General features: G+C 39.4%; 1 protein-coding gene across 1 annotated transcript in view; it reads left to right on the top strand.

The window, feature by feature from the left end:
* sntg2 (syntrophin, gamma 2) overlaps positions 1-25,926 on the top strand; it is a 943,711-nt gene that overhangs the window by 708,646 nt on the left and 209,139 nt on the right. Inside the window, exon 3 of the mRNA XM_043678774.1 lies at positions 13,316-13,453. Coding sequence (XP_043534709.1) covers positions 13,316-13,453 — 138 coding nt within the window. The remainder of the gene's footprint in view (positions 1-13,315; positions 13,454-25,926) is intronic.

Genomic DNA, 25,926 nt, shown 5'->3' with positions numbered 1-25,926 from the left:
TCAGACCCACCGACAAACCCAAGATAGGATAATCTTGGAGGGAACCTTGCAGATGGTGCTGCCTTTGTCCTTCTTAATGGTAGAGATTATGAGTTTAGAAGTTGCTCTTTAAGGAACCTGAGTGAATTTCTGCTTCTCGTAGATGGTACACTGATGCTACTGAACATCAATGGCAGAGGGCATGCATGTCTGTGCTTGTGTTGTCAAACAAATGTGCTGCTTTTCTGGATCCTGGATGGTGTTGAACATCTTATGTGTTGTAAGTGCTGCACTAATTCACAGAAGTATTCCATCACAGTTCTGACTTGTGCTTTGTGGATGGTGGATAATTAGCTTTGGAGAATTAGGAGGTGAGTTATTCACTGCAGGAATCCTAGCATTTGACCTGCTCTTGCAGCCATTGTATTTATATGGCTAGTCCAGTTCAGTTTCTGCTCAATGGTAATTTCCAGGATGTTGATAGTCAGTGATTGAATGATGGTAATGGTATTGAATGTCAACTTGCAGTAAGGAGTAATTTAGTACATAATTCCTTGTATTTTTAAAGTTGAGTTGGTGGGCTAGATTTGACAGTTCCTTGCCTGCACATTTGAAAGTGAGGGAGAAGGACCCTTCTAAAATACTGCATATGGTCTTCCTATTGAGAGAAAGTGAAGGCTGCAGATGCTGGAGATCAGAGCTGAAAATGTGTTGCTGGAAAAGCGCAGCAGGTCAGGCAGCATCCAAGGAACAGGAGAATCGACGTTTCGGGCATAAGCCCTTCTTCAGGAATGTCCTGAAGAAGGGCTTATGCCCAAAACATCGATTCTCCTGTTCCTTGGATGCTGCCTGACCTGCTGCGCTTTTCCAGCAACACATTTTCAGCTATGGTCTTCCTATTGCCCTTCCTCTCATCCTGGCCTGTCTGTCATAATATGGGAGTTGAAGAAGGTGTGCAGCCTGCCTATCCTTGGACCCATGGAAGCTTTGAAGTATTCAATTAATGGCCATATTCAGTCACCACACTGGCAGGAGAAGGCACAGTCCAGCCATGTAGCCCAGAAATTCACATCACTCTCAGGGCAATTCTGCATTCATTTATCTGTACTTCTAGATCAGGATAATGTAAGTTGAAAAGAAGCTGTAACTCCGCCAAGAAACTGCTTCCACCGACTTGACTCAGCTTGTGTCTCTATAGATTTCACTCTAGTCTGCAGGAGTGGTCAAAGTCAAGAGGGTGGTGCTGGAAAAGCAGGCAGCATCTGAGGAGCAGGAGAGTCAACGTTTCAGGCACTGCCCTCTTGACCTGTCCATCGTCTTCCTCATCTATCCACTCCAGCCTCATCTCCAACCTATCACCTTCTCCCCCATCACCAACCTATTGCAATCTCAGCTGCAATGCCCCTTAGACCCACCTCCCTCCCATTTATCTCTCAGAACCCCGGCCCACAAGCCTCATTTCTGATGAAGGGCTTATGCTCAAAACATCGATTCTCCCGCTCCTCGGATGCTGCCTGACCTGCTGTACTTTCCCAGCACTACACCCTTGACTATGATCTCCAGCATCTGCAGACCTCACTTTATCCTACAGGAGTGGACAAGCATAACATTCCTTTTTTTTAAGTTTGAAAGCATCAAGCAAATTTAATTTACAAAAGATAATGGAGCAACCAAATGTGCAACATCTTGTGCTGTGCTTGTATTTACAGTGCTGTTCAGCTGTACAAGTGGATATATTAATCTTAGAAACATAAGACATAGAGGCAGAAGAGGCCATTCAGCCTTTGGACCCTGCTGCAACATTTGATGTGATCAATGCTGATCAAACTCAGTACACTGTTTTTGCTTTCTCCCTATACTTTTAGCACTAATAACTCTATTTAACTCCTTTTTTGAAAACATCTAATGTTCTGGCCTCAATCACTTTCTGTGTTAGAAACTTCCACAGGCTCACCACTTTCTAGATGAATAAATTTCTCGTCATATCAGGCATAAGGTACAGACCCCTGAACACACACACCAGCTTTAGGAACAGCTTTTTCCTAGCTGTTATTAGACTGATAAATAGACTCTCAAGCCTCAAATAATGGTGATCTTGCTGACATTGATCTCACCTAGTGCACACCTTGTACAATATAACCTGTATATCACTGTTGAAGTCTTTTTACAACCTCTGATCCTTGCTTACCATGATCTGCCTGTACTGCTCATCACCAAAGCCTTTCACTGTACTTCAGTGCACATGACAATAAATGAATCAATCAATCCTAAATGGTCCATACCTTATTATTAAATTGTGAGCTCTGGTTTAGGACTCCTCAGTCACTAGGAATATCATTTCCGTGTTTAGTCAGTGCAATCATGTTTGAATGTTCTTGGTTTCTATGAGATGTCCCTCATTGTTTTAAAGTCCAGCGTGCTATTGATCCAGCCTCTCTTCAAATGTCAGTCCTGCCACCCTGGGAACTGTCTGTTAAATCTTTATTGCATTTCCTCCATGGCCAGTACATCCTTCCTCAGATAAGGAGACCAAAATGGCACACAATACTCCAGGTGTTGTCTCACCAAAGTCCTGTACAGTTGCAGCAAAACATCCCTGGTCCTGGAAAACAATGCAAAACAATGGAAAACAAAGATAAGATAATCTTTTGCAAGTAATTTTCTAAGTAATGCAGAATGTGGAAGAAATTCGAGAGCCTTTTCTTCATTTAGCACCCATAAGACGATAAAATATAGGAATGGAAGTAAGGCCATTCGGCCCATTGAGTCCATTCTGCCATTCAATCATGGCTGATGGGCATTTCAACGCCACTAACCCGCACTCTCCCCATATCCCTTAATTCCTTGCGAAATTAAGAATTTATCAATTTCTGCCTTGAAGACATTCAACATCCTGGCCTCCACTGCACTCCATGGCAGTGAATTCCACAGCTGAAAATGTGTTGCTGGAAAAGCGCAGCAGGCCAGGCAGCATCCAAGGAACAGGAGAATCGACGTTTCGGGCAAAAGCCTTTCTTCAGGAATGAAATCTGAGTTCATCCCTTGTGGTTGGAGGGTTCCTAGGCGGAAGATGAGGCGCTCTTCCTCCAATGTCGTGTTGCTCTGGTCTGGTGATGGAGGAGTCAAGGACCTGCATGTCCTTGGTGGAGTGGGAGGGGGAGTTGAAGTGTTGGGCTACGGGGTGGTTGGGTTGGTTGGCCCGGGTGTCCCAGAGGTGTTCTCTGGAACGTTCCGCAAGTAGGCGGCCTGTCTCCCCAATATAGAGGAGGCCACACAGGTGCAGCGGATGCAATAGATGATGTGTGTGGAGGTGCAGGTGAATTTGTGGCGGGTACGGAAGTATCCCTTGGGGCTTTGGAGGGAAGTAAGGGGGGAGGTGTGGGCGCAAGTTTTGCATTTCTTGCGGTTGCATGGGGAAGGTGCCGGGAGTGGAGGTTGGGTTGGTGGGGGGTGTGGACCTAACGAGGGAGTCACGGAGGGAGTGATCAGAGCTGAAATGTGTTGCTGGAAATATCAGAGCTGAAAATGTGTTGCTGGAAATTCCACGGTGAATTCCACAGGCCCACCACTCTCTGGCTGAAGAAATGTCCCCTCATTTGCATTCTAAATTGACGCTCCTCTAATTCTAAGGCTGTGCCCACGAGTCCTAGTATCCTTGCCTGACAATTTCCCAGCGTCCACTCTTTCTAAGCCATGTATTATCTTGTAAGTTTCTATTAGATCTCCCCTCAACCTTCTGAACTCTAATGAACACAATCCCAAGATCCTCAACACGTAAAAACTTAAAATAAGCCACAGTTGTGCTTTTAGAACGACACTCAAAATTTAGCCTAATTGTGGATCAGGCCACTTTCAATCACCTAGAATGCCCACCTGAAATAGGTACTGAGTTAATTTTTTTTCTAATATCACACTCATTTAGAGGACCCCAGTTGTAAAACTTGGACCTTGCAAACAGTCCATTTCCACGAGATCTCATAGTGCTTTGCCAAAAATTGCTGGAATAGGAAGAAGGATTACCATTTATAGAATTTCTGCATTATGAAATGCACCTTCTGATTCAACACAAGAGTGTGAGTTAGTTAGTTTAAGAAATTTGTTACCCAGGAAAGTAAAGTGGAAACCATTTCATCCATTGTTTTGGTGTTGTCTTAAAAGGAGTTATCCAACTTAATCTAACTTTCAAGCTCTTGGTTTGTCTTGTAGGTTACAGCATGTTAAATGGGTATCCAGAATTCCAGTGCTCACTGGATGGAAAATGTATTCCTCACTTACTCTTTAATCCTTTAATTGCTTTAAATCTCAAGCCCCGGTCATTGAACTTTCTATGGGAACCAGACACAGTTTGCTAACAGCACTGAATTTACAACCACAGTCTCTTCTTTTGTCTGTAGCAGTCCTTTTTTAATGTACGCACTTTGGAATTAAATGTGTAAAATGTCTGTAGTACTTCAGGTTTCTGTTATCATGACAGAGCTGCAACTTAATTAAGTGATAAAAGGCACAACGAGCAGCAGCTTTAAATTCCACTTCATCTATTTTATTTTTCAAAATGTAAAAATCATTGCGCTCATTTCCAAATTACACAAGCTCGCAATTACATTCAGGAGAAGATGAAAAAGAAACAATATTTCAAGAACTCTATTAACATAAATAAGATAGTCAACAATAAATGATATTAGATTACTTCATGTAGAACCGAGCAAGCTTTTATGCAAATCTATGAAACTAAATAATTGCTACACATGTCAACATAACAACGTAATTGAATCCATATGAAAACAAATAGTCTGTCTGCCACTTTATGCAAAACACAAAAATCTTATATTGCAGAAGCATATAAATGTATATACACATTTGTGTTATGTTCTGCTCTTACGGCAGGTGATTGTGAATATTACAATTTGCCTTTACTAAAGGTCATATTACACTAAGGTCAGTATAGCGTGTATAGCCTGAGGACAAAGAAATTGAAAATACTAGAATCAGTGAGATTGGAAATTATCTACTGTCAAATGTTAAGATTGCTTGTTTTTTTTTCTTTTGCCTGGCTGAAATTGGCTTTATGTTTTGTCATTTGTTTTCAGTGACCCTTTGAGGTGAACAGCTCCTATCTCAAAGCTGCTGTTTCAATATATTATTGACCGAGCTTTGCACAAGTTTGGTCTTTCTGTTAGAATTACGTGATATAGATCTTGGCTTGTGGGCAATTACCGAGACAGCAAGTAGAGTTCCTACTCTTGGATCATTTAATGAGCTGAAGATATACAGCAGTGACTGGACCAAAATAAGAGATACAAAGATTCTTCTTATGTATGGATAGCTACAAGCATGTAAGAACTAATACTAGTCAAAAGTTTCAACAAGTTTTTACTTGATGGATAAACTAGTGATATTTATAATATATAGTCTTTTCAATATTGCCATAACTCACTGGGGTAGCACATGTTAAAGATTTTAACTTAAGTACACAACATGTCCCAATTTCTCAGAATTTCACACCCAGAGGTTGATGTAGAGCATAGATCAGTTTTCTATACTTAATAAGAATTAATATTTATTACAAATAATTAGGCAGCAAATAGTTGTAAACCATCAGAATGTAACAATACAAATTAAAACTCTAATCTCCTTATAAACTCTTGTTTATGCACACAGACAGAGGAACAGATAGGGAAACATTGGTTAATTGGCAGAGGAAAATACAGATGCATTTCAATGATTTCAGTTCATGGGTTGCTGAGAGGGTTCTTATGATTTTTATAGGGTCTCAGAGTTATACAGCTTGGAAATAAACCCTTCGCTCTAACCAGTCTATGCTGATCATAATCCCAAACTAAACCAGTCCCACCTGCCTGCATTTGGCCCATATCCCTCCAAACATTTCTTATTCATGTATTTATCCAAATGCCTTTTAAATGTTATAACTGTATCCTCATCCCCCACTTCCCCTGGAAGTCCATTTCATACACGAACCACTCTCTGCGTAAAATAAATTGTTCCTCATTTTTTGTACATCTATCTCCTCTCACCTTAAAAAATGTACCCTAGTTTTGAAATCCCTCCATCCTACGAAAAAGACTCCTGCCATTCACCTCATCTATATACCTAATGACTTTATAAATCTTTATAAGGTCACATTCAATCTCTTATGCTCCAGTGAAAAATTACCCAAACTATGCAGTCTCTCCTTATAACTCAAACCCTCCATTTCTGGCAACACCTTAGCAAATCGTTCTGAATCTTCTCCAGCTTCCTACATCAGGGTAACCAGAACTGGACACAGTACTCCAGAAGAGGTCTCACCAATGTCCTGTTCAATCTCAACATGATGTCTGAATTTCTATACTCAAAGGTCTGAGCAATGAAGGCATGTGTGCTAAATGCCTTCCTAACCACCCTGTCTACCTGTGATTGAAACTTCAAAGGATTATATCACTGAACCCCTAGATTTCTCTGTTCTACAATACTATGCAAGTCCTCACTTTTAATTGTGTAAGTTTATGTTTGTCAGAATGTTGATTCTCAGTCATCTTTTCTAGATGCTTCCAAAGGTTTGCAACAGACGTAAGGTGGCTGGTTAGCTTATAACATATCCTGACTTATCAGTGCAAAGGCACAGATTCCAACAACTGCTGAGGGAAAGATGAATTTGTTTAGGTTTTTGAAATGGTAGAGAATAGAGAGACAACTTTTATGCTGGTAGAAATTAAAACACTTCTCTTTATCTTGTTCCCAGCCCCAAGCTGTTCATTTACCTGTGAATCAAACCTCTGGTTGGAAAGCAAAAGGCTTTTATCATTGGTCTATAGACTAGTGACCAATTAACAATCGACGTCTTGTTGCCACACAGCTGCATCTGTAGACAGAACCATTTGAATCCAATTCATCTGCTACCGTTTCAATTACTCTTTGCTCACACAGCTGTTTACACAGTGCTTCACATAACTGTCAGATTACTTGCTTTTCAAAATATACAGCAATCCTCGAAAACAGTGATCTTAAAATTGTTGATCCCCATTTCAATGCACAATTTTATAAAGCACATAAATAAAAAGACAGCATGCAAGTTACGTAAATACATTAGTATAAAGTATACTTTGCGGTATGTAAATTAGGTACTTTTATCTTATACTGTTAAATCACTGACCTTATCATTCAAATTTGAAATTTCAAATAATAGATATTCAATGCAAGACCAAATTTACATGCAAAGAGTCAGCATGGAGAAGGTAGGTATCGAGACTTAATTTCTCACTGAAGGGGGCATAGAGTTAACATTGTGTCCTTACATATTTACATTTCTTGTCCATTGTAAATGTGGATTGCACAGCAAATTTCTATTAGCAAAACATAAACTGATAGTTTTGCTGATTACTAGTCTTGGAGAAATTTTAGTGATGGATTAAGTTGTGCAAATGTCTTTGGACAGCTTACATGTAATAAAATTATAGTATTTGCTTCTGGTTTCAGACAGCATCAATTGCCTGCTGCATTGTAACATGTAGTTCGGATTTATCCTTAGAGATTTCTAACTGCATGTCTGCAATGCACAAAGCAATCTGCTGGTGATAACGTAAACAATACAGTTGCAATATGTGTATTTGTGTTAAAAATCATGACTTTTCTGTTCTCAATATGTTTAAAAGAAATACAGAAATCCATGTTACAGGAAGGCCATAATTTCTTTGGAGAGAATACAGAGAAGATTTACCGGAATGTTGCCCCAGCTGGAGAACTGTAGCTACGAGGAGAGATTGAAGAGTGGATAAAAGCAAATTACTGCAGATGCTGGAATCCAAAACCAAAAGAGAAAATACTGGAAAATCTCAGCAGGTCTGGCAGCATCTGTAAGGAGAGAAAAGCGCTGATGTTTCAAGTCTAACTGACCCTTTGTCAAAGCTGACAAAAGGTCAGTTAGACTCGAAACGTCAGCTCTTTTCTCTCCTTACAGATTCTGCCAGACCTGCTGAGATTTTCCGGCATTTTCTCTTTTGGAGAGATTAAAGAGGTTGGGGTTGTTTTCCATGGTTTAGAGAAGGCTGAGGGGGTGACATGATCGAGATATAAAACATTGTGAGGGATACAGACAGGGTAGACAGACAAGGTTTCCCTTTGCAGAGAGTACAAAAACCAGAGGTCATACATTCATCCATCATGGGTTGTGTTGCTCTTCCAATGAGAAAGAGGCAGGTAATGTGGGGACCTGAAAATGGGTGACAAGACTATTACTGTTAGTATCATCAGGAGCTAGCATGTTTGAGAGTGAGTGGGACAGTTGTTACAGGTGACAGTGAACCTTGGTGGGAGGTGGGACCAATAGTAGAGATAGAGTGACTGTGGGGTATTAGAGCGAAAATGATGACACCTGTGCTAGCCGAGTGGAAAGGGCATTGATCTTCTTACAGTGCTGAGCATTCCTCCTGATGGCTGAGCCTGCCTGATTAGATTCGATTCCCTACAGTGTGGAAACAGGCCCATTTGGCCCAACCAGTCCACACCGACCCTCTGAAGAGCAACCCACGCAAACCCATTTCCCTCTGACTAATGCACCTAACACAATGGGCAATTCAGAATGGTCAATTCACCTGACCTGCACATCTTTGGACTATGGGAGGAAACAGGAGGACCCAGAGGAAACCCATGCCGAGACAGGGAGATTGTGCAAACTCCACACAGACAGTCACTGGAATCAAACCTGGGTCCCTGCCACTGTGAGGCAGCAGTGCTAACCACTGTGCCACCCCTGGACCTTTTTGCGTAGAGGTGGGAACACGATAACAGTGTCAGAAGACCCTCACCACATTTCTTTGATATTACCATTAAATTAATTGACATCAGCTGCAAATGTATCTATTCACATTACAAGGTTTTATTCTTTAAGAAAATGTTTGCTTTCCCTGAGTAATCTTCTGTTAAGTGAAACTTCAAAGGCTCTTAGGAGTAAAAAGGAAGATCGGTTGTGTTTAGTAAGCTTAGTCTAGAAATAAAATACGTTATGAGAAATTAGGCAAATTGTTGAAAATGTAAGCAACTTTTATCTATTGATAATAATAGACCCACTCAACCAATGCACACCATTTGAAAATGGAATTGTGAATTCTGAGGCAGCATTCATCCATATGGATGAACTTTCCTCTGTCACATTCTGTTTTTACAGTAACGTGTTATGTACGTTTTTAATCATCTGAACTCTGGTGGCAACATAAAACCATGCTGGCATGATATGGTGTTGTGGCCCACACTGCTAGACCTGGCAGAGAAGAAAGTCTTGCGTGTGTGCCACCCCAGTCTAGCCGGATCTCTGCCCATAAAGCAGGGTGCAGATATCCCCATCTGTCATGTCAGGGGTAATTTTCAGGAACCATGTAGCACAGCTGCAAACTGACGATGTTTGTTCAGGTGTACAACAGTCTTTTAAATATAGTGCTAGCACCAAGAATGCTAGTCGGTTCTGGGATCATAATTAGCTGCTCCACGGATGGCCCATTTTAAGTTACGGTGAAAATTGGACCTGATCCTCACAATGATTCTTGTATGCCAATTAACAGGGCAAATTTGATTAAAGATATGACAAGAAAGTCTGTTATATTTTGTGGTGAGAATTACTCTACCCAATGTGACTCACAAACAAAGTCCTTAAGACTAAATCCGAAGTATTTGATTAGCTTCTCCACCATTTGCCTGTTTGCCATGATAAATTATTCTGTTTTTACCTTTGATGGGCCCTATTCATCATAACTAATCTTTTACCTCCAATATACCTAAAAAAAAGCCTTTACATTCCATTTTTATGTTTCTCACTAACTTGTGTTCATTTATTCTTTTCCTTTTCTTTTTTAAATTTCTTATCTACCATCAAATCTTTTGCTGTATGGGTATAGAACTGGCTTAGTCATAGAAGACAAAAGTAGTGGTGGAAGGGTGTTTAGCTGACCTATGGCCAGTGGTGTTCCATGGGGATCAGTGTTGGGACCCCTGTTCTTTGTAACATATGTAAATAATTCAGAGGACAATGTAAGTGGTCTGATTAGTAAGTTTGACGATGATTCAAAGATCGGGGGAGTTGCAGATAGTGAGGAGGATTACTAGAGGATGCAGCAGAATATAGATAGAGTTGAGACATGGACAGAGAAATGGCAAATGTAGTTCAATCTGGACAAATGTGAGGTGATGCATTTTGAAAGATCGAATGCAGGAAGGAAGTATACAGTAATTGGCAGAACCATTCGTAGCTTCAACAAATAAAGGGATCTAGGTGTACAGGTCCAAGGTTCCCTGAGAGTGAATACATATGCAAATAAGGCTGGTAAAAAGGCACACAGTATGTTTGCCTTCAACAGACAGGGCATATGGTATAAAAGTTGGCAAGTCAAATTATTGCTGTTTAGATCTTTAGTTAGGTCCCATTTCAAATATTGTATATAGTTTTGGTTGCCACACTAGCAGAAAGATATGGAGACTTTGGAGAGGGTACAGAAATGGTTTACCAAGATGCCGTTTGGTTTGGAGTGTATCAACTATGGGAGAAGATTGGACAAATTTGGTTTGTTTTCACTTGAACATCTGAGGGTGGTGGTAGTGGTGGTGATGGGTGCGTAGGGTGGGGGTGGGGGGATGCTGGTGGTGGTAAGCGACCTGATAGACATCTACAAAATGCTGCAAACCATGGACAGAATGGATAATCAAATCCCAGGATAGAAATGTTAATCACCTAGGGACAAGGTAAAAAGGGGTAAGTTTAAAGGAGATGTGAGAGGCGAATCTTTTATGGAGAGGTTGACAGTAAATAGAATACACTGCCAGAGATAGTGCTGGAGAGACAGGTGAGCTCAAAGTGTCCTAGTTGCAGTTTTACATTGTTAATTGTCAATTGCAGCTGAGCCGCATCAGCGAAGTGCAGAACCATCCTGCAAATGGATCAGAGATGGATAGATAGAGACTGGTACTGTTATGAAGTTGAAGTCATGTATTATACCTTTATGAGAAAGAGAATGCTGTTTTGCACTGAGACCTTATAAGACCTAACATATGCCAAGCTAGTAGTCTCAGAGTGTGCTGGAAAGTTGAAAATATGCAACATTTGGCTGTGAAATAGATACCTGAGTTGGTTGCTGTTTTGACAACAATTACATCAGTTTACATTATGCCCCAGGATACTAAAACCCAATCAAGTTTGAATTTATTGTTTTGTCAACATTGAATCGATGAGACGATCCAATGTTGGGGGAATAAAAAAGGCAAGCAGTTTGGAAGTCAGACAGAGTGACTGCTATTAAAAGAGTAACTGCCATCGAGAGTAACTGCCATAAAGCAGACCCAAACTCTCTCTCTATCAAAGATACCTTTTCATATGAAACATATTCACAGTAAAAGAAAGAAGATGATCCAGGGAGATCTTCATTTGGAAGAAGAAAGATACCAGAGATGACAGCTGGTGTATGGTTTTGAAATTAAGTTGATGTAATTTTACTAAGTGTTTATTGGAACAGCATATTGTTAAAGAGTTGGAGGCAGATAATAAACATGAAGAGAAAGGGGGGCTTAGAGTTGTGAATAGATGTTGTTTAATGTTCACTCTTAAAGTTATGGAATAAATTAATATTATTTTCTTTGAATATTAGAATTTGGGAGTTCTGTGTCACTCATACTTTAACAGAGTACGAGGCAAGTTGAGCCTCTCTGGGTGTTTGGTTTAATTAACAGAGAGGTTCACCATTGCGTCGTAACAGTACCATATCCGATGCCAATATCTGAGAGTCTGGGGTGTGTGGCCAGTGCCCATTAGGAATCCCAAGATATTGGTGCCCAATGGTTAACATCAAAATGTTTAAAAGCAAGTAACAAGTTGAACCTGTTCTTGTTTCCATGTTGAGTTTTCCCGCTGGCTAGTTTTATAAGGTAGAGTTTGACTGTTAATAAAGCATTTACAAGATCAATTGTGAACTCGCCAATGCCTTGTGACAATCTCTCCATGTCACTTGAGAAAAGCAAATAAGAGGCAGCAAGATGATCTTGATGTCAAGATGGGCCTTGACTGAAGATCTCATCCAATTCTGCCATTCATCTCACCATAGCCCACACCTTTCAAAGCCTACTAAAAATCTAGCACTTGCCTCTGTCTTCACAGAAGCAGATGCGGAAAATTTCCCACAAATCTTAGGCAACCATAGGAGTTGTGAAACTGAAGAGCAATTGGTGAGCTTGTACTTTAAAAAGTAAATTGGGCTGAAGGTTGAAATATTCCTTGGAAAACTGAGCTGCAACTCAGAATTTTGAGGGAGGCAGCTGAAATCAGATCCAGGATGAAGGGGTACATCAAATCCCAATAACCAGGGCATGTGCCCCCAGGGGACCCATTGGGTTCAGGTGAGGGGCCCGGTTTAGGAGCAAAAACTGAGCACGTGATTTCTGTTCATGTCTCAGAATTATGGAGATCATGGATGCATTGGTCATCTGTAATTACAATTATGTAATCTTTACCAACAGAAAAACATCAAATCTGTCAATTATCATTCAATCACAACTTGTCCACTTTCTTCACCTTCAGCATATTTCTTCATCTCTTACCTCTCAAACCTGTTGCCCACCTTAAGTAAATACAGTGGCATTGTGACAGTATCTGTCCAGCAGATTTGTTTTACTGCAAATAATTTGAATGAATCTGAACATAAGCTAAATGGTGGGGCACAGAGTACAGGTGCTTCTCCCCACCCCCACCCTCCTCTGGCTTATCTCTCCACCCTTCAGGCTCTCTGCTTTTATTCCTGATAAAGGGCTTTTGCCCGAAATGTCGATTTTACTGCTCCTCGGATGCTGCCTGAACTGCTGTGCTCTTCCAGCACCACTAATCCAGAATCTGGTTTCCAGCATCTGCAGTGATTGTTTTTACCTAGATACAGTGGTACAAAATGATGTGAACCAGAAGATCTTAGATGTCATCCTTTGATTATGTTTAGTATTTTATTTTCAACTGGACCAGTATCAATGCACCTGGATTGCTGAGGGAGAAAAGATTAAGATTCCTGTGAGCAAATATTGAGTGACCCTTCCGAGATACGGTATTATGTACATCTTAGGTGAACACAGCAGTGATCGTAACTTGATGTATTCCATTGATAAATAGCCTTCACACTCTCTGAGTTCAGCTTAGACAGTGAGTGCTGGCAATATCTAGACTATTATCCTCCAATGCGGCTCCGCACTTTAAAAAGACAGGAGAATCAACTGGATAACTTCCAAATCACACAAAGTGAGAAAGTGCGAAAGTGCCTCATGTTTTATTAATGAGATTATTATAAAATCATTCATAAACAAAACTGCTTTTGTTTTACAGACTAAGACTGGTATAGCACGTCTTTTTGATGAAGAGTCTGAGAATGCCTATGACATCCGATTAAAGCTATCAAAAGACGTTATCACAATTCAAAAGCAAGATGTCGTTTGTGTCAGTGGAAGTGATTGTGATTCAAATGTAAGTAGTTTATTTCAGTGCAAGATATTTTGAATCTACACATCTCAAACGGACTAAGTCAGGGCAAAGGACTGATTTGATTGTTTAAGTGTCAACCTTTCCCCTCTATGGTCTTAAAACCATCCCAGACTTTATCCCTGAATTTGTCTCTCTACATCTTGCCGCCTATAGGACACATATGAAAGAGCTTGAACAAAATTAAACCAGTTCTAGTGAATATTAATGAGCACTAAATTTCAATCCCACTAGGAGGAGACAAATAATAAATGGAGCAAGAAAACAGAAAGCTTCAAACTGGCAAAATAGATGCTATAATTTTTTTCTGAGGTTTGAAGTAGAAGAGTGAGAGATTTGTTCGATATTTGTCCATCTCGACCCAATCTTGGAGGGTCTCATCCATGTACTGATAATGGATGACTGAAATTTAACAAAATCAGCTCTCCCCCTTGAGTGTCATATTCATTCTCAGTCTTAACAAAATTACTATGAAAAATCAAAAATTCAGTTCCATGTTACAAGAACAAAATTGGATAACAGTGCCTAGAGATCATAAACCCAATTAATGTAATGGAAAATGAACCAGTCAAGTTGAAACTGATAACAGTTATAAATTGATGTCTGGAGCAGATATTCACAATTCATTACATGTAGCAAAATTGTACACACAATTATGAAGGGTCTGTTTAGAATTTCGCCATAAGTGATGAACAAATGAAGCCTCCTGCTACTTGGAGCTAATTTAAAGATAATAAATTATCTCATATCATTTTTTAAAAAAAAACTCACGTAAGAAAATGATCAGTTATAGTTGATCTTATTCTGTCAATCATATTGGTTAAATTCTGATTAGTAGAATGTTTGATTCCTGACAAAATCATGTGTAAGATTAATTGTCACTTGGACCAGTGAATCATCAGTTGACCAACATTGGTCAGTACCTGTTATGATCCCTTCTGGATATTGACCTCAAACAGAGACACTGGCAAAGCCTGAATGGTAGCCTCTTGTTAATCAATGTCTTCTTACTTGAAGGGCAGTAGAGAGTGCGATTTAGGATTATTTGTTTTAAATCATGTTCAGCAGCTCCCATAACACCCTCTGTTGTTGTTGATGATGAGAGCTAATTGCCTGTAGGAAAAGATTAGTGTGCTTGTCATGTAAGGACAAAATGAATAAGTACAAAAGGAAAGAGAAGAGAATATTCAACTTTGATTAGGCAGATTAATTAAGCAAGTTGGAATCTATCTCTGAAACATAGGGCTGAGTCTTACCATATTTCAGCAAAGTGTCATTTACAGCAAAGTGTCATTTTCATTGCGATATTTGAAGAGTTTCTCTCCATGAGATCTAACAGGTTTGCTTATGATGCTGTCCCAAACTTGACTCATAGACTTGTTACTACACCCTGTGGTGTTCCCATTGTCCAATGCCAGTTAATTCTTTCACTTGCTGTGACCAGACGTACGTGCCGTTGAGAGATAGACTGGGATATTTCAGCATTCTTAACACCAAAACCATCTTGGAACTGTAGTATTGCACCCAGTCTAGCTTTTTCCATTCAGAGTTGACCTGCTCTATGCACTTAGTAGCAAGGTTGACTTTTGTACATATGATTGCACATTCCTACGCCAATTACTGTTTAAGCACCAGACCCCATTCTTAGCCATCATTCATCTTACAATCCTGTCTAATCACTGCTATTCTTTCCCCAATGCCCAGCATAGCCCAGCATCTTATCGTTGTTTAATGTAGGATCATCATATGCAAGAAATCCCTCAGCCACCTCAAACACACCTTTATTTTCAAACACCAAATGCAAACAGAAGTATTTGTCATGCAGACCGTAAAGAAGCTACATGTTGAGCACCAACAATTTTACAGACAATGAAAGTTCATTTAGCCCAGTTAATATCTATTGTATCTGGGTGTCAGTGAAGTCCTGTCTGGCCTGTCGTGTGTGATGGCGATGCACTTAATCATGCAAAAGTTGATGCTCCCCCTGCTCAATATCCTCAGCTGCCTCCTCAGAAAACTCAGCTTCCCACTCAGCATCCATCACATCCTCTTGTTGCCTGTTCCAGGTTTGAAGAGCATACCATCATACCGTCTTACCATTTTAGGATTATGCAGCATGCTCAGAGCACTTAAGTCAGCACTTAAGAGGGCATGCAGGCAGCCCTGAGATACAGTCTGCAATGTAGCTTCACCCTGTGTGTGAAATGTTCCGACAACAATATTGCAATGGTAGTTGCCAATGCACTTTGAAGTGCAGCACTGAAATGAAGAAGTAGACTGTAATTGGATCAGCGACTGGCACATACCGGACGCCAGTGTCCGTGGACATTGGGTAGGGTACAGGAAGGCCAGTGCCCATGAAGCATGCTCTGAGACGGTGCTAGGTGTCCAAGAGGGATCTGGAAAAGGAAGCAGTGAGCTGGAGTACCCACTCTGAAATTCTCGGCATCTACCTTCTACCTGGCAGGTGGTAGAATTGGAAAGTGACTACTATTGAGGCAAGACTGATATTGCCAGAGTAATAATGAGTGTGATAATGAATAATAATCCTCATGAATAGGCTGCTTGCTGCTCACTAGTGAGACTCTCAGTTTGACATCTGGGCCTTAGTTGGAAAACGTGACTCATCTGACCCCATGCCAAGAAAGACCTCACTTGACATTGTGTACGATTCTTCCATATTTCTCATCATAGCCCAAGTCATATGGGGCCTGGGAAGCTTCCAGTCTTAATGAGATTCAGAAATCACCAGGTTGTTTTTCAGGCAGTACTTATTGTTAAGTTTTTCATACTCTGGATTTTAAATAGCATAGTTAATTAAGTGTGGCTCTAAAAAAGCTGATATGGTTCCATTGAATAGCGGGATATGCCAATAGCAGAGAGAAAGAATCATGAAATGTATTCTACTGTTACTCTTGTCTAAGTGAAATGTATTCCAGCAGCCTCCTTATCTCAGTTGGCTAACGTTAGTCAAAACACAGATGTGAGAATGTTCTACTTTTTGACATTTGTTTAAAATTAGCATAGAAAATACAGCTCCTTGAGATAAAGAAACAAGATTGTCATGTAACAGCCTGAGGCCATGTCATGTAAGCTTGAGGAAAATCTAGCTAAAATATGGAAGCATTTGTTGCATTTTCAGAAACTGAGACATTCTGAGTCAACCAAACTTCATTGTAACTTCATCAATTGCACAATTGGCAGAGGTTTCCACATTTTAGCTTAAAGGAGCATAATCATCAAAATATCTGAGACTTGCATCTTTTTAAGAGATGTTGACAGACCACATTGTAGATGCATGTTCATTCAGTGATTTGGTTAAATATTCTGTGTATTTCCAGCTGACTACAAAAGGCAGATAATTAAGTTCTGTTGTGGTTAGACCACTGAAGTCTAGACATCCTTGTTTCCTAAAACATTATGAGGCTTGATGAAACCACTCTAATCAAGCCTTGAAAAGATTTGTTGTCTTAGTGTGAAATAACTGGCCCATCCATTTGTATTATTGCCTCAACAGCTCCCTGATTAACCTACCTGTAATCTCCAAACTATTTGCACATGACCTGCAGGACTGACTATGGCTCAATCCCCGAATTGCAAGGCCACAGATCCCCAGACTCTGGTACAACCAAGTGCCTGACTAATTGTGGCCAACCCCGTATTGCAATCAGAGAAGCTCTTTGACTGTGGCTGGCTGACTGCATTCCCCTTTCACCTCACTAAGAATTCCTCCCCATTGATTTTCACAAATTGCCATTTTCTTCAAGCACCTACAGTGTGTTTGCTGCATAAACTACTGGCACACGTTGCAGGTTTGACATTGATATAGCCAGACTGAAATATTTTCACCCCTATCTGATTGATACATGTGCTGTTCAATGCTCCCCACCATCAGAAACCTCCTGTCTCTCACTCTGCATGAAGAAGCAATGCAAGTCATAGAGGCTGGCAAACTGTGACTGAGCACTTGAGTGCTAAGAAAGTAATTGAAACAACCTATAGGTCAGTGCTGAAGTCAGTGAGTATGTGCTAAGAAAGCAATGAGCAGTAGACAGAGGCTGGCAGCCTTCAAATAAGAGCAATGTGAGTGAGCACTAAAAAAAGGAGCTGAGAGCCAGAAAATGCATCCTCTGTAGACGTGTGTGTACTCTTGCAAGCAAAAGCTGAAGTATCCCTGATCTTCCAACTGAAGTGTTGAAATGCTGAAGTGTCGTGTGAGTTGATCTGAGGTCAGGCATGAGAGTGGTAGGGCTGGTGGTTTGCTGATGCCGACTTGCTGATGCCGAGTAAAGGCTGAAGGAGGGTGCAGGGACTTTGTTCTGCAGAAGTGGCTGTATGATGGCTGCAGCAAGGATTCAGCAAGCTGCAGCTGCCTAATACCCACTCTGGTTTACATGTCTGGAATTTGAACCATCTAGTTTCTCGGGGAGGGATAGGAAAATTGGATTTGGTATATAAACAAGGTGCATTGGGACTTTGCAAATGCATGGAAGGAAGGTAGTCATTCCTAAAAGGTGAGATTTTCAATTTGTCACTTGTGGGTCAAGAGAAAAATAGGGATCCTACCTTTGTTCCTACCTTTGTTCCCTTGGAATCTCCTTCCTCTTCAATGTAGGGCTGCTCTCTTCCATGAAGGTGGGTCTCACAGGTCAGGGTGGATCTTCTCCTTGCCATGGTCTTCTGCCATGAGGCTTACTGCAAATTTTCCCTGTGAGTCTTCACTATGAGGTGGCTACTATGTGTGTGTGCCTTTATCCATGCTCACTCCTGACTTTCCAGAATGTTCTATGACTTTGGCCAATGGGGTCATGAACTGAATTGAAATCATCGAATTGTGTCACGCCAACAGCCTTCACTGTTGCCATGCCAGGAAGTGCAAAGATCACTTACTCAGGCAGTCAAGGTGCCACAATATCTGATTGATACTCCTTCAATACACAACCCTTGGGCTGGTTGTAACTGGATCCCCCTGAAAATTTGTGATCTCTTTGACTTTGGCTTCCACTGTTCTCTGTAGCCAATAGCTGCTATCTGCTGTTTAATTTAATTTGACCAATTTTCTGTCAGGCCCAATTTCTCCAGCTGTGGGCCAATTTAGAATGTCCAATTTTGGGCCTGTGGTCACTTGACCCCAGACAGCATCTGTCAAAGTGGCTGTGAGGATATTTGAAGGCATCTGACTGCTGTAGATAGTTCTGTGCTCCAAAAGAATTTTGAATGGAAGTACAACTCTGCATTTCTAAAGGAATTGCACATGTTGTCTCCTCTGTGAACTGTGGAGCTCCACCTTACATGAAAAAAAAGGGGATCGATGACAATTAGCATGACATTGTCACTCACTCAAATATCTGGTCCATTTTTTTGTCAAGGCTTTTGTTCCAGAGACCAATTTGGTCAAATAAGAAGACCGTTAAGATTATAACATATATCTAGGTCCGACCATGAAAAGGCATATATACACTTTTTACAACACTGTATCAGTGTTATCGTTACATTTTTAAAATCTATTACCAATTTTTTAATCATCAGATTATTTTTAACCTGAACTTGAATTCTCAAACTTCCATGGTCGCATTAAAACTCGTATCGCTAAATTGTTAGGTCTGCAAGATAACCAACATTTCAGTCGTGGAGTTTGGCATCACAATAGTTTGTATGTAAGTACCACTCTGAAAAGAGGGTTTACATGGCTGAATGGTGATGTGCCCACTTTTAAAGGTTATGTGTCCGAGGCTTGTTTCCAATCCTGATTGAATGTGGTATAGCTGAAGCAACATTAAACCCTAACCCTAACCATCTTTCAAATTAGACATTTGGTTTAGTCTCAGACCAGACAAATTCGATTTCACAGCCAGCAAAGTCACATATGTGTGGTGTAGCTGGTTTATCAGCCAAGTCAATATGAATTAAGCTTACCACTAAATCAGCAGATATTTGACTTTCATTGTGGTGGGGAAAGATCTTCTCCCTTTTTGATCCTCCTTGAACCAAGATCAATGACGTTTTTGAAGATGCAGACAATTATTGAGCAATATTTTAAGCAGAAGGCGAGCCAATGATCCAAGACTGTTTAATTTCTTTCTGTTTACATTTTCATCTGAAAAGCATTTCTAAACATACATGTTTGCTCCATAAGGCATTCGGACCTCAAAGCCTGATTAATTTAATGTTGTCAAGTAAAAGAGAAGCATCCATGGCAACCTCTAACTTCCAGACTGCTGCAGTATAAAGAGGCCTGCAGGCCTGAATAAAGTAGATCACTGAATGGATGGTCCACTTTGAACAGAGAGAGAACCATGACGAGCAAACAAATGTTCACCTCAGGACTCCTGGGCTGCCTGACCGTATTTTTGAAGACCCAAGTAAAATAGTAATCTTGAAATTGGATAGTCCATATTTTCTGGGAGCTACCATCTCCCTTCAACCAGAAAGGGAGCTTCAGAATCTCCTTCCACCATCAACCCCCCCAAGCTTCCAATGTTTAATTTTCAATTTTTGCTGATAAAATGTTGTTGAACTGCTGAGACTACTCCAAATTAAGAGATCAAAACAGTTGATTATCACTGGTAAGTTATTTCTTGTTTGCACAATGTCATACTGTGAGCTGTATTCTGACATATCCAGAAGAGCAAAGATTCAATGTATTAGATAAAAACTGACTGCAATGGAAATTAGACTATAGTAGATGTAAAGGAAAAAGGGAAAGCTTAAAAATAAGAGGAAATGGTTGAATAGAAGCAAGTTACATCTTTTACTGAAGTATAATCTCCAAAGATACTTTGTAAAAGGACGTGAATATAAATTGAAGAGGAATTGGAGGAAGGAATATGCAGGTTCACAATGAACAGGATTTAACAGTCAGGTCAATATGCATTGAGCTTATCATTAAATCAGCAGGTGTTAGATTTTAAAGAAAAGGCGAACAAACAAAAATAGCGAATGATAGATAAAACATTGACCAGGCAAAAAAAAAGCTACTAAATATTTCCCAGGAAATTTGAAAATTAATGGAAACAGCAATATTACTGCCAAGTGTGGTATAATTTTTAAAAACATGAATGCAAATTTTTTTGAGAATAATTACAGTCTCGTAATTAGTTTGACATTTGATACCTCTTCTTCAATTTTTATACACATTAACAAGTTATCCACAGCTGCAGAAAGGAGTTATTGCCAAAAAGAACATACAATAATATTCATATCTTGGACATATTTCAATTTTAATGCAATTGAATAATTTTCTTAAGGCATTAAGAGAACATGAATGTTGATGTTCTTCAGTGTGGTATTTCTGTCTAAAAAAGTTGCTTCAATCCCCTCAGCTGGTAATTACACTGAAAGATGTCGATTGTTAATGCAGTAGTTCTAACTTATAAATTTAAATCCATGTAAAGAATTGAGACTCACTGAAATGGGAGAGCATGTGTAAGTTATGCCAATCACACCTTTCATCCTTCGAGACAGTTAAAGATTTGCATGTAGACACATAGGGCTGAAATTCCTGAATTGTTCTTCAATCTAAATTATATTCCCAATTGTGATAATTTTCTGTCAGTTTTATTAATGAGCATTTTACACTGAACTTACTTACCTATAGTGCTCACTGATCAATTTACCAACAAAATATGCTAACTAGTGTAAAACTGGCACAAATGTGTCACTCCTAATTGGAGAAATAGTGAGTGGGGGATTTTGTTGTTTTCAGCAACACCTCACTCTAGAACCTTTTGCCCCTTGTTGTTTCATTTTACAGGGATATTCTCTTTGGGGAAGGGGCATGAGTAATCTTCCAGTTGCTTCTTCCTTCTCACTGCTTGAAGGGAAATGATGGGCCAAAATATTTCAGCTGCATCAAATCTGACTGCAGCTTGGTTATTGCAGGTCTCCATTGAATTCCTTTTAATTTAACTATCAAACTCTCGTGACCTGAAGTACGTGGATAAGAAGTCACTTCAGCTGGGCGTGCCTACATTTTTTGGCCTTTACATTATTCATATTTAAGGGAGGCAATGGCCTGAGTAGTATTATTGTTTGACTGTTACTCCAGAAACCCAGGTAATGTTTTGGGGATCTGGGTTCGAATCCCGCCACAGCAGATGGTGGAAATTGAATTCAATAAAAATCTGGAATTTTGAGTCTAATGATGACCATGAATCCATTACCGATTATTCACTAATGTCCTTTAGGGAAAGAATAGACCTATGTTTAATCCCATACTGATGATATTTGGGAATGGCTGCAAGAAGCCTGCTGAAGATACAGCAATCAGCAGGGAAGCATCTAATGTCCAAAGCTACACATACCCTTGAGAAAACAGTGGAGGAGTCCATCCAGGCTATACATTCTGTCGTTTCTCAATGATAAAGGTTCATACCTTCATTAATGGACAGAAACTAGAGGATATATCTAAATTGCATATCATCAACCACTTACCAGATAGGTTGACATCCAAATTACTGAAGCTATCATACTGGAAAGGAACTACATATCTGCAGCAAAATATACACATCCAACCACAAAGCACATAACATACTATAGATGAATCTAATGACTTGTAACAGCTGTATAAGGACTAGATCATAGGTTCACAAGGTATTACTTGTCTACGTAATGACAATTACATATACATACATCCTTGCATGTGTTCTCGGAAAAGGATTCCCATTCTTTAAGTGTAAAAAAGGGGGGATGTTGTATTATGACACTGACCACAAAGGCAATATTCCTTTAGGACAGTTACATGACATGTAACGTTTTGGTATCCAGCTACTCGTTTGACTTCAGTCATGCTGTCAGTGAAATGGAGTTTATGTAGCTAGTCAGTTATGTATCCACAATAAGAAATAACATCAGTGCACAGAGAATCTATATCATGTGCATTAGCCTCTAATATTATCGCCTTGTAAGTAGTTAGTATTGTAAATTAACTTCAGCTATCTGAGTCAAGATGAACCTACCTATAGTATATTTTATGGACTAACATATCATAAAACACAAACTGTATAATATTTCAAACTTTACTGTGGTTTATAAATTGAAAGTTTGGGATTCTTGTATTGAATTAGTAACGTGATTTTTTTCTGTGTTTGAAATTCGTAATTAACCTGTATTTCTTTATACTGATTTTGTGTACCAGTAATGAGCTTTAGTTTATTTTAGTTTCCTTTGTGACCCAACAAGGTAAATAATGGGGCCTGAATATTTGCAACAGACTTTCAAAAAAAAAATTAAACTTAAGGGAAAAACCCATAACTTTGAGAGAATGACTTTTGGTTTCAGCATTTTACTTTGAATGGGCAGTCCCGTGAAGTTCTAGAAATAGGATGGCTCCTCAGAAGGGCAAGATATGTAGTGAACTAGGTTCTCATACAGTGAGGAGTTAATATCGGTTCAAGCCCAGAAGTGGATAAAACTCTGCAGAGGTTACTTGAAGCTGAGCATATTTAAGCTCAGGAGTATGAAAGATCCAGTAAGAAGCTATCTGCAGTTCCCACCTAGGCATTGAAGTCTCTTGTGACTTAATTCTACCAAGGGGTTGGAAATTTGGGTTCTGCTTTAAATATTATACAAGTGGTGTTTTAGCTTCTGTATGTTTTACATCCTATACAATATTCAATTCAATTTATAAAGTTTTGAGATTAATGCGATTATACTCTTACTGTGTTTACATTGGTATTATCAGTTGATGGTTTGGATCATTATGTTTTTTCTTCACTTATTTTGGTAATAAACTTATGTTTGGTTATTAAAGCAACATCTGCAGCATCACATGCTTGTGTTTCAGTGAACGATTACATCATTAAAATCAAAATAAATACAAATATGATCTATCAAGCCAGGTGTCAGTCTGAAATGGAAAAGGAGTAACCAGGAGCGGGAGTAGACCATTTAGACTTTCAAGCCTGCTCTGCCAATCAATATGATTGTGTCTGATCATAGAGTCATACAGCATGGAAACAGACACTTTGGTCCAATTAGTCCATCCTGACCATATCCATAAACTAAACAAGTCCCACCTACCTGCACTTGGCCTACATCCTTCCAAATATTTCTTATTCATGTCCCTATCTAAATGTCTTTGAAATGTTGCAACTGTACTTCCTCTGTAAGTTCATTCCACAGATGAATCACCCTCCATGCACAAAACATTTTGCCCCTCAGGTCTTTTTAAAATTTTTCTCCTCTCACCTTAAAAATATGCCCCTTAGTCTTGAAATCCCCCACCACAAGGAAAAACAACTGCCATTCACTTTATCTATCCCCCTATTGATTTCATAGACCTCTATAAGGTCACCCCTCAACCTTCTACTCTCCAGTGAAAAAAGTCCTATCCTTTCCAATGTCTCCTTCTAACTCGAACCCTCCTTTCCCGGAAACATCCTGATAAATCTCTTTTGACCCCTCTTTAGCTTAATAATATCCTCCCTATAACAAGACAACCAGAACAGGACACAGTCCTCCAGAAGAGGCCTCACCAACGTCCTGTACAACCTCAACATAACGTCCCAACTCCTACACTCTGCGCAATGAAGTCAATGCCATGTTCTTGCTTTCTCCCCATACACTTTGATGTTTTTAAAATATTCAAGGACTTGGTCTCCACAGCCTTCTGTGGTAGAGAATTGACTTGTCTGGTAGTAACATCAGTTGGAGCTATATATTTATAAACATTTCTGTTTCCTTGAGGCTCCAAAGATCTAATAATTTACTAGTCAGAAAATTATTATCACTTAATTGCTTTAAGCTAGAATAACTTCCATCAAGTTATTCAATGGGGTTGTAGTCTAGTTAATTGCTCATCATAAAACACCAGCATTATGTATTCATGTATTTTCCCAGGGGATGCAGTACATGAGGTCATATTTCTATAGTCTAATTAGTAGTTGTCATATTCATAAAGGTTAAATCAGAGAGTAATGCTATCATTTTACAATGAGTCACGAGTTTAAAATGTTGGCTTTTATTGAATTAGTGCACATTTATGCTTTCAGTTGATACCATGGTTCAAGCCTCATTCTAAGTCCTAAATTCATAACCTAAGTTTTTAATATAGTAAACATTAAATAATTTAGTGGCGAATGGATGATTAAAACTGGTGAAATGGGCAGACGATAAGAGTATAAGTCATAAGAGTATAAGCAGGCCATTCAGTCTATCAAGTCTATTCCACCATTCAATTAGAACATGGCTGATCAGATCATCGTCCACCCCACTTGCCATGATTCATCTATGATTAAAAATCAGTCTACCTCAGCCTTGAAAATACTTAACAACACAGCCCCTACACCCTCATTGGTAAACAATCACACATGTTCACCACCCTCTGAGAGAAGAAATTCATATGAAAATACAATTAGGGGGATGCAGATGAAGCTTAATGTGTTTTGTCATGATGACAGATCATAAACCCAGATCTAGTATTTTTGTACTGTATTTTCAATTACAACATATAGTCAAAAGCTAACTGTGGATATAAATTCATGATTCTTTTGAAGAGATACCTTGGAATGTCACACCTTGTAAGATGTCAAGGAAACTTTAAAGGGGACGACTTTAGGAAGCGGGAGACATGCATTATAAACTGAACTGGAATTGGACTATGAACGTTTTGGGAGAAATCCAAGACTGAATCATGCTTTGTGTTTTCCTCTTTCAAGAAGCTATAAGACTGGGGTTAGAAGCCAGTCCAACCCTAGTCTGTGTGATTTCCATAAGAACATGTGTGAGTGACTTGAGTGGTTCATTTGGGCTAATGGGATAAGGTACTTGTGTGTAATAGGCACAGTTTGAGTCTAAAGTGCTGGGAAAGTCAGAGTTGAAGAAGTATCTACTAATCACCACTACATTATGCTTCAGAGAACACTCTTGCTCTGAGTGCTAACGCCAGCAAGCCAGTCAAATGGAAACAAAACAAAAAAAACTTTCTCAGTCTGAATCATGTCAGCTATCCACCATCAAAAGGTACAAGATCAAAGTATTTTGACTGACCTGCACAGCTAGGAATCTCAAAATCAACTGCTAAAGTATTAAAGATCCACAATCTACTCAGCGACCAATCCATATGTCATTAACATCCAGCTTCTTGGAACTCAGTTCTTATTTCTAATCTCTTTTATGTTGAATTATTATTTCTTCTCACACGTGGTAAGTAAAAACTCACACTTTAGTTAACTCACAAAGCTTGATTAAATTGGCTTCTTTAAAACACCAATGCATTTGGTGTGCAAGAAAGATATCTACAAGGGGAAAGGATTCTTTTCAAATTAATGTTGTTGTGGTCATTATGGACCAGACCAAACTCCCTCAAAATATATTAAGAATATTGTCTAGCTCCTAACTTTTTCTTATTTTAAAGGTAAGTGGCAGATGTTGCATTCCGAATGCAATTGATTGGTCAAACAACCAGATTTGTGGCAAGTCATCTTTATGTATACACTATAGTTAAGATAAAAAAAGAA

The sequence above is a fragment of the Chiloscyllium plagiosum genome, chromosome 3 (assembly GCF_004010195.1).
Source record: "Chiloscyllium plagiosum isolate BGI_BamShark_2017 chromosome 3, ASM401019v2, whole genome shotgun sequence".
NCBI classification, from domain to species: Eukaryota; Metazoa; Chordata; class Chondrichthyes; order Orectolobiformes; family Hemiscylliidae; genus Chiloscyllium; species Chiloscyllium plagiosum.
This window is presented reverse-complemented; position numbering and strand designations above follow the sequence as displayed.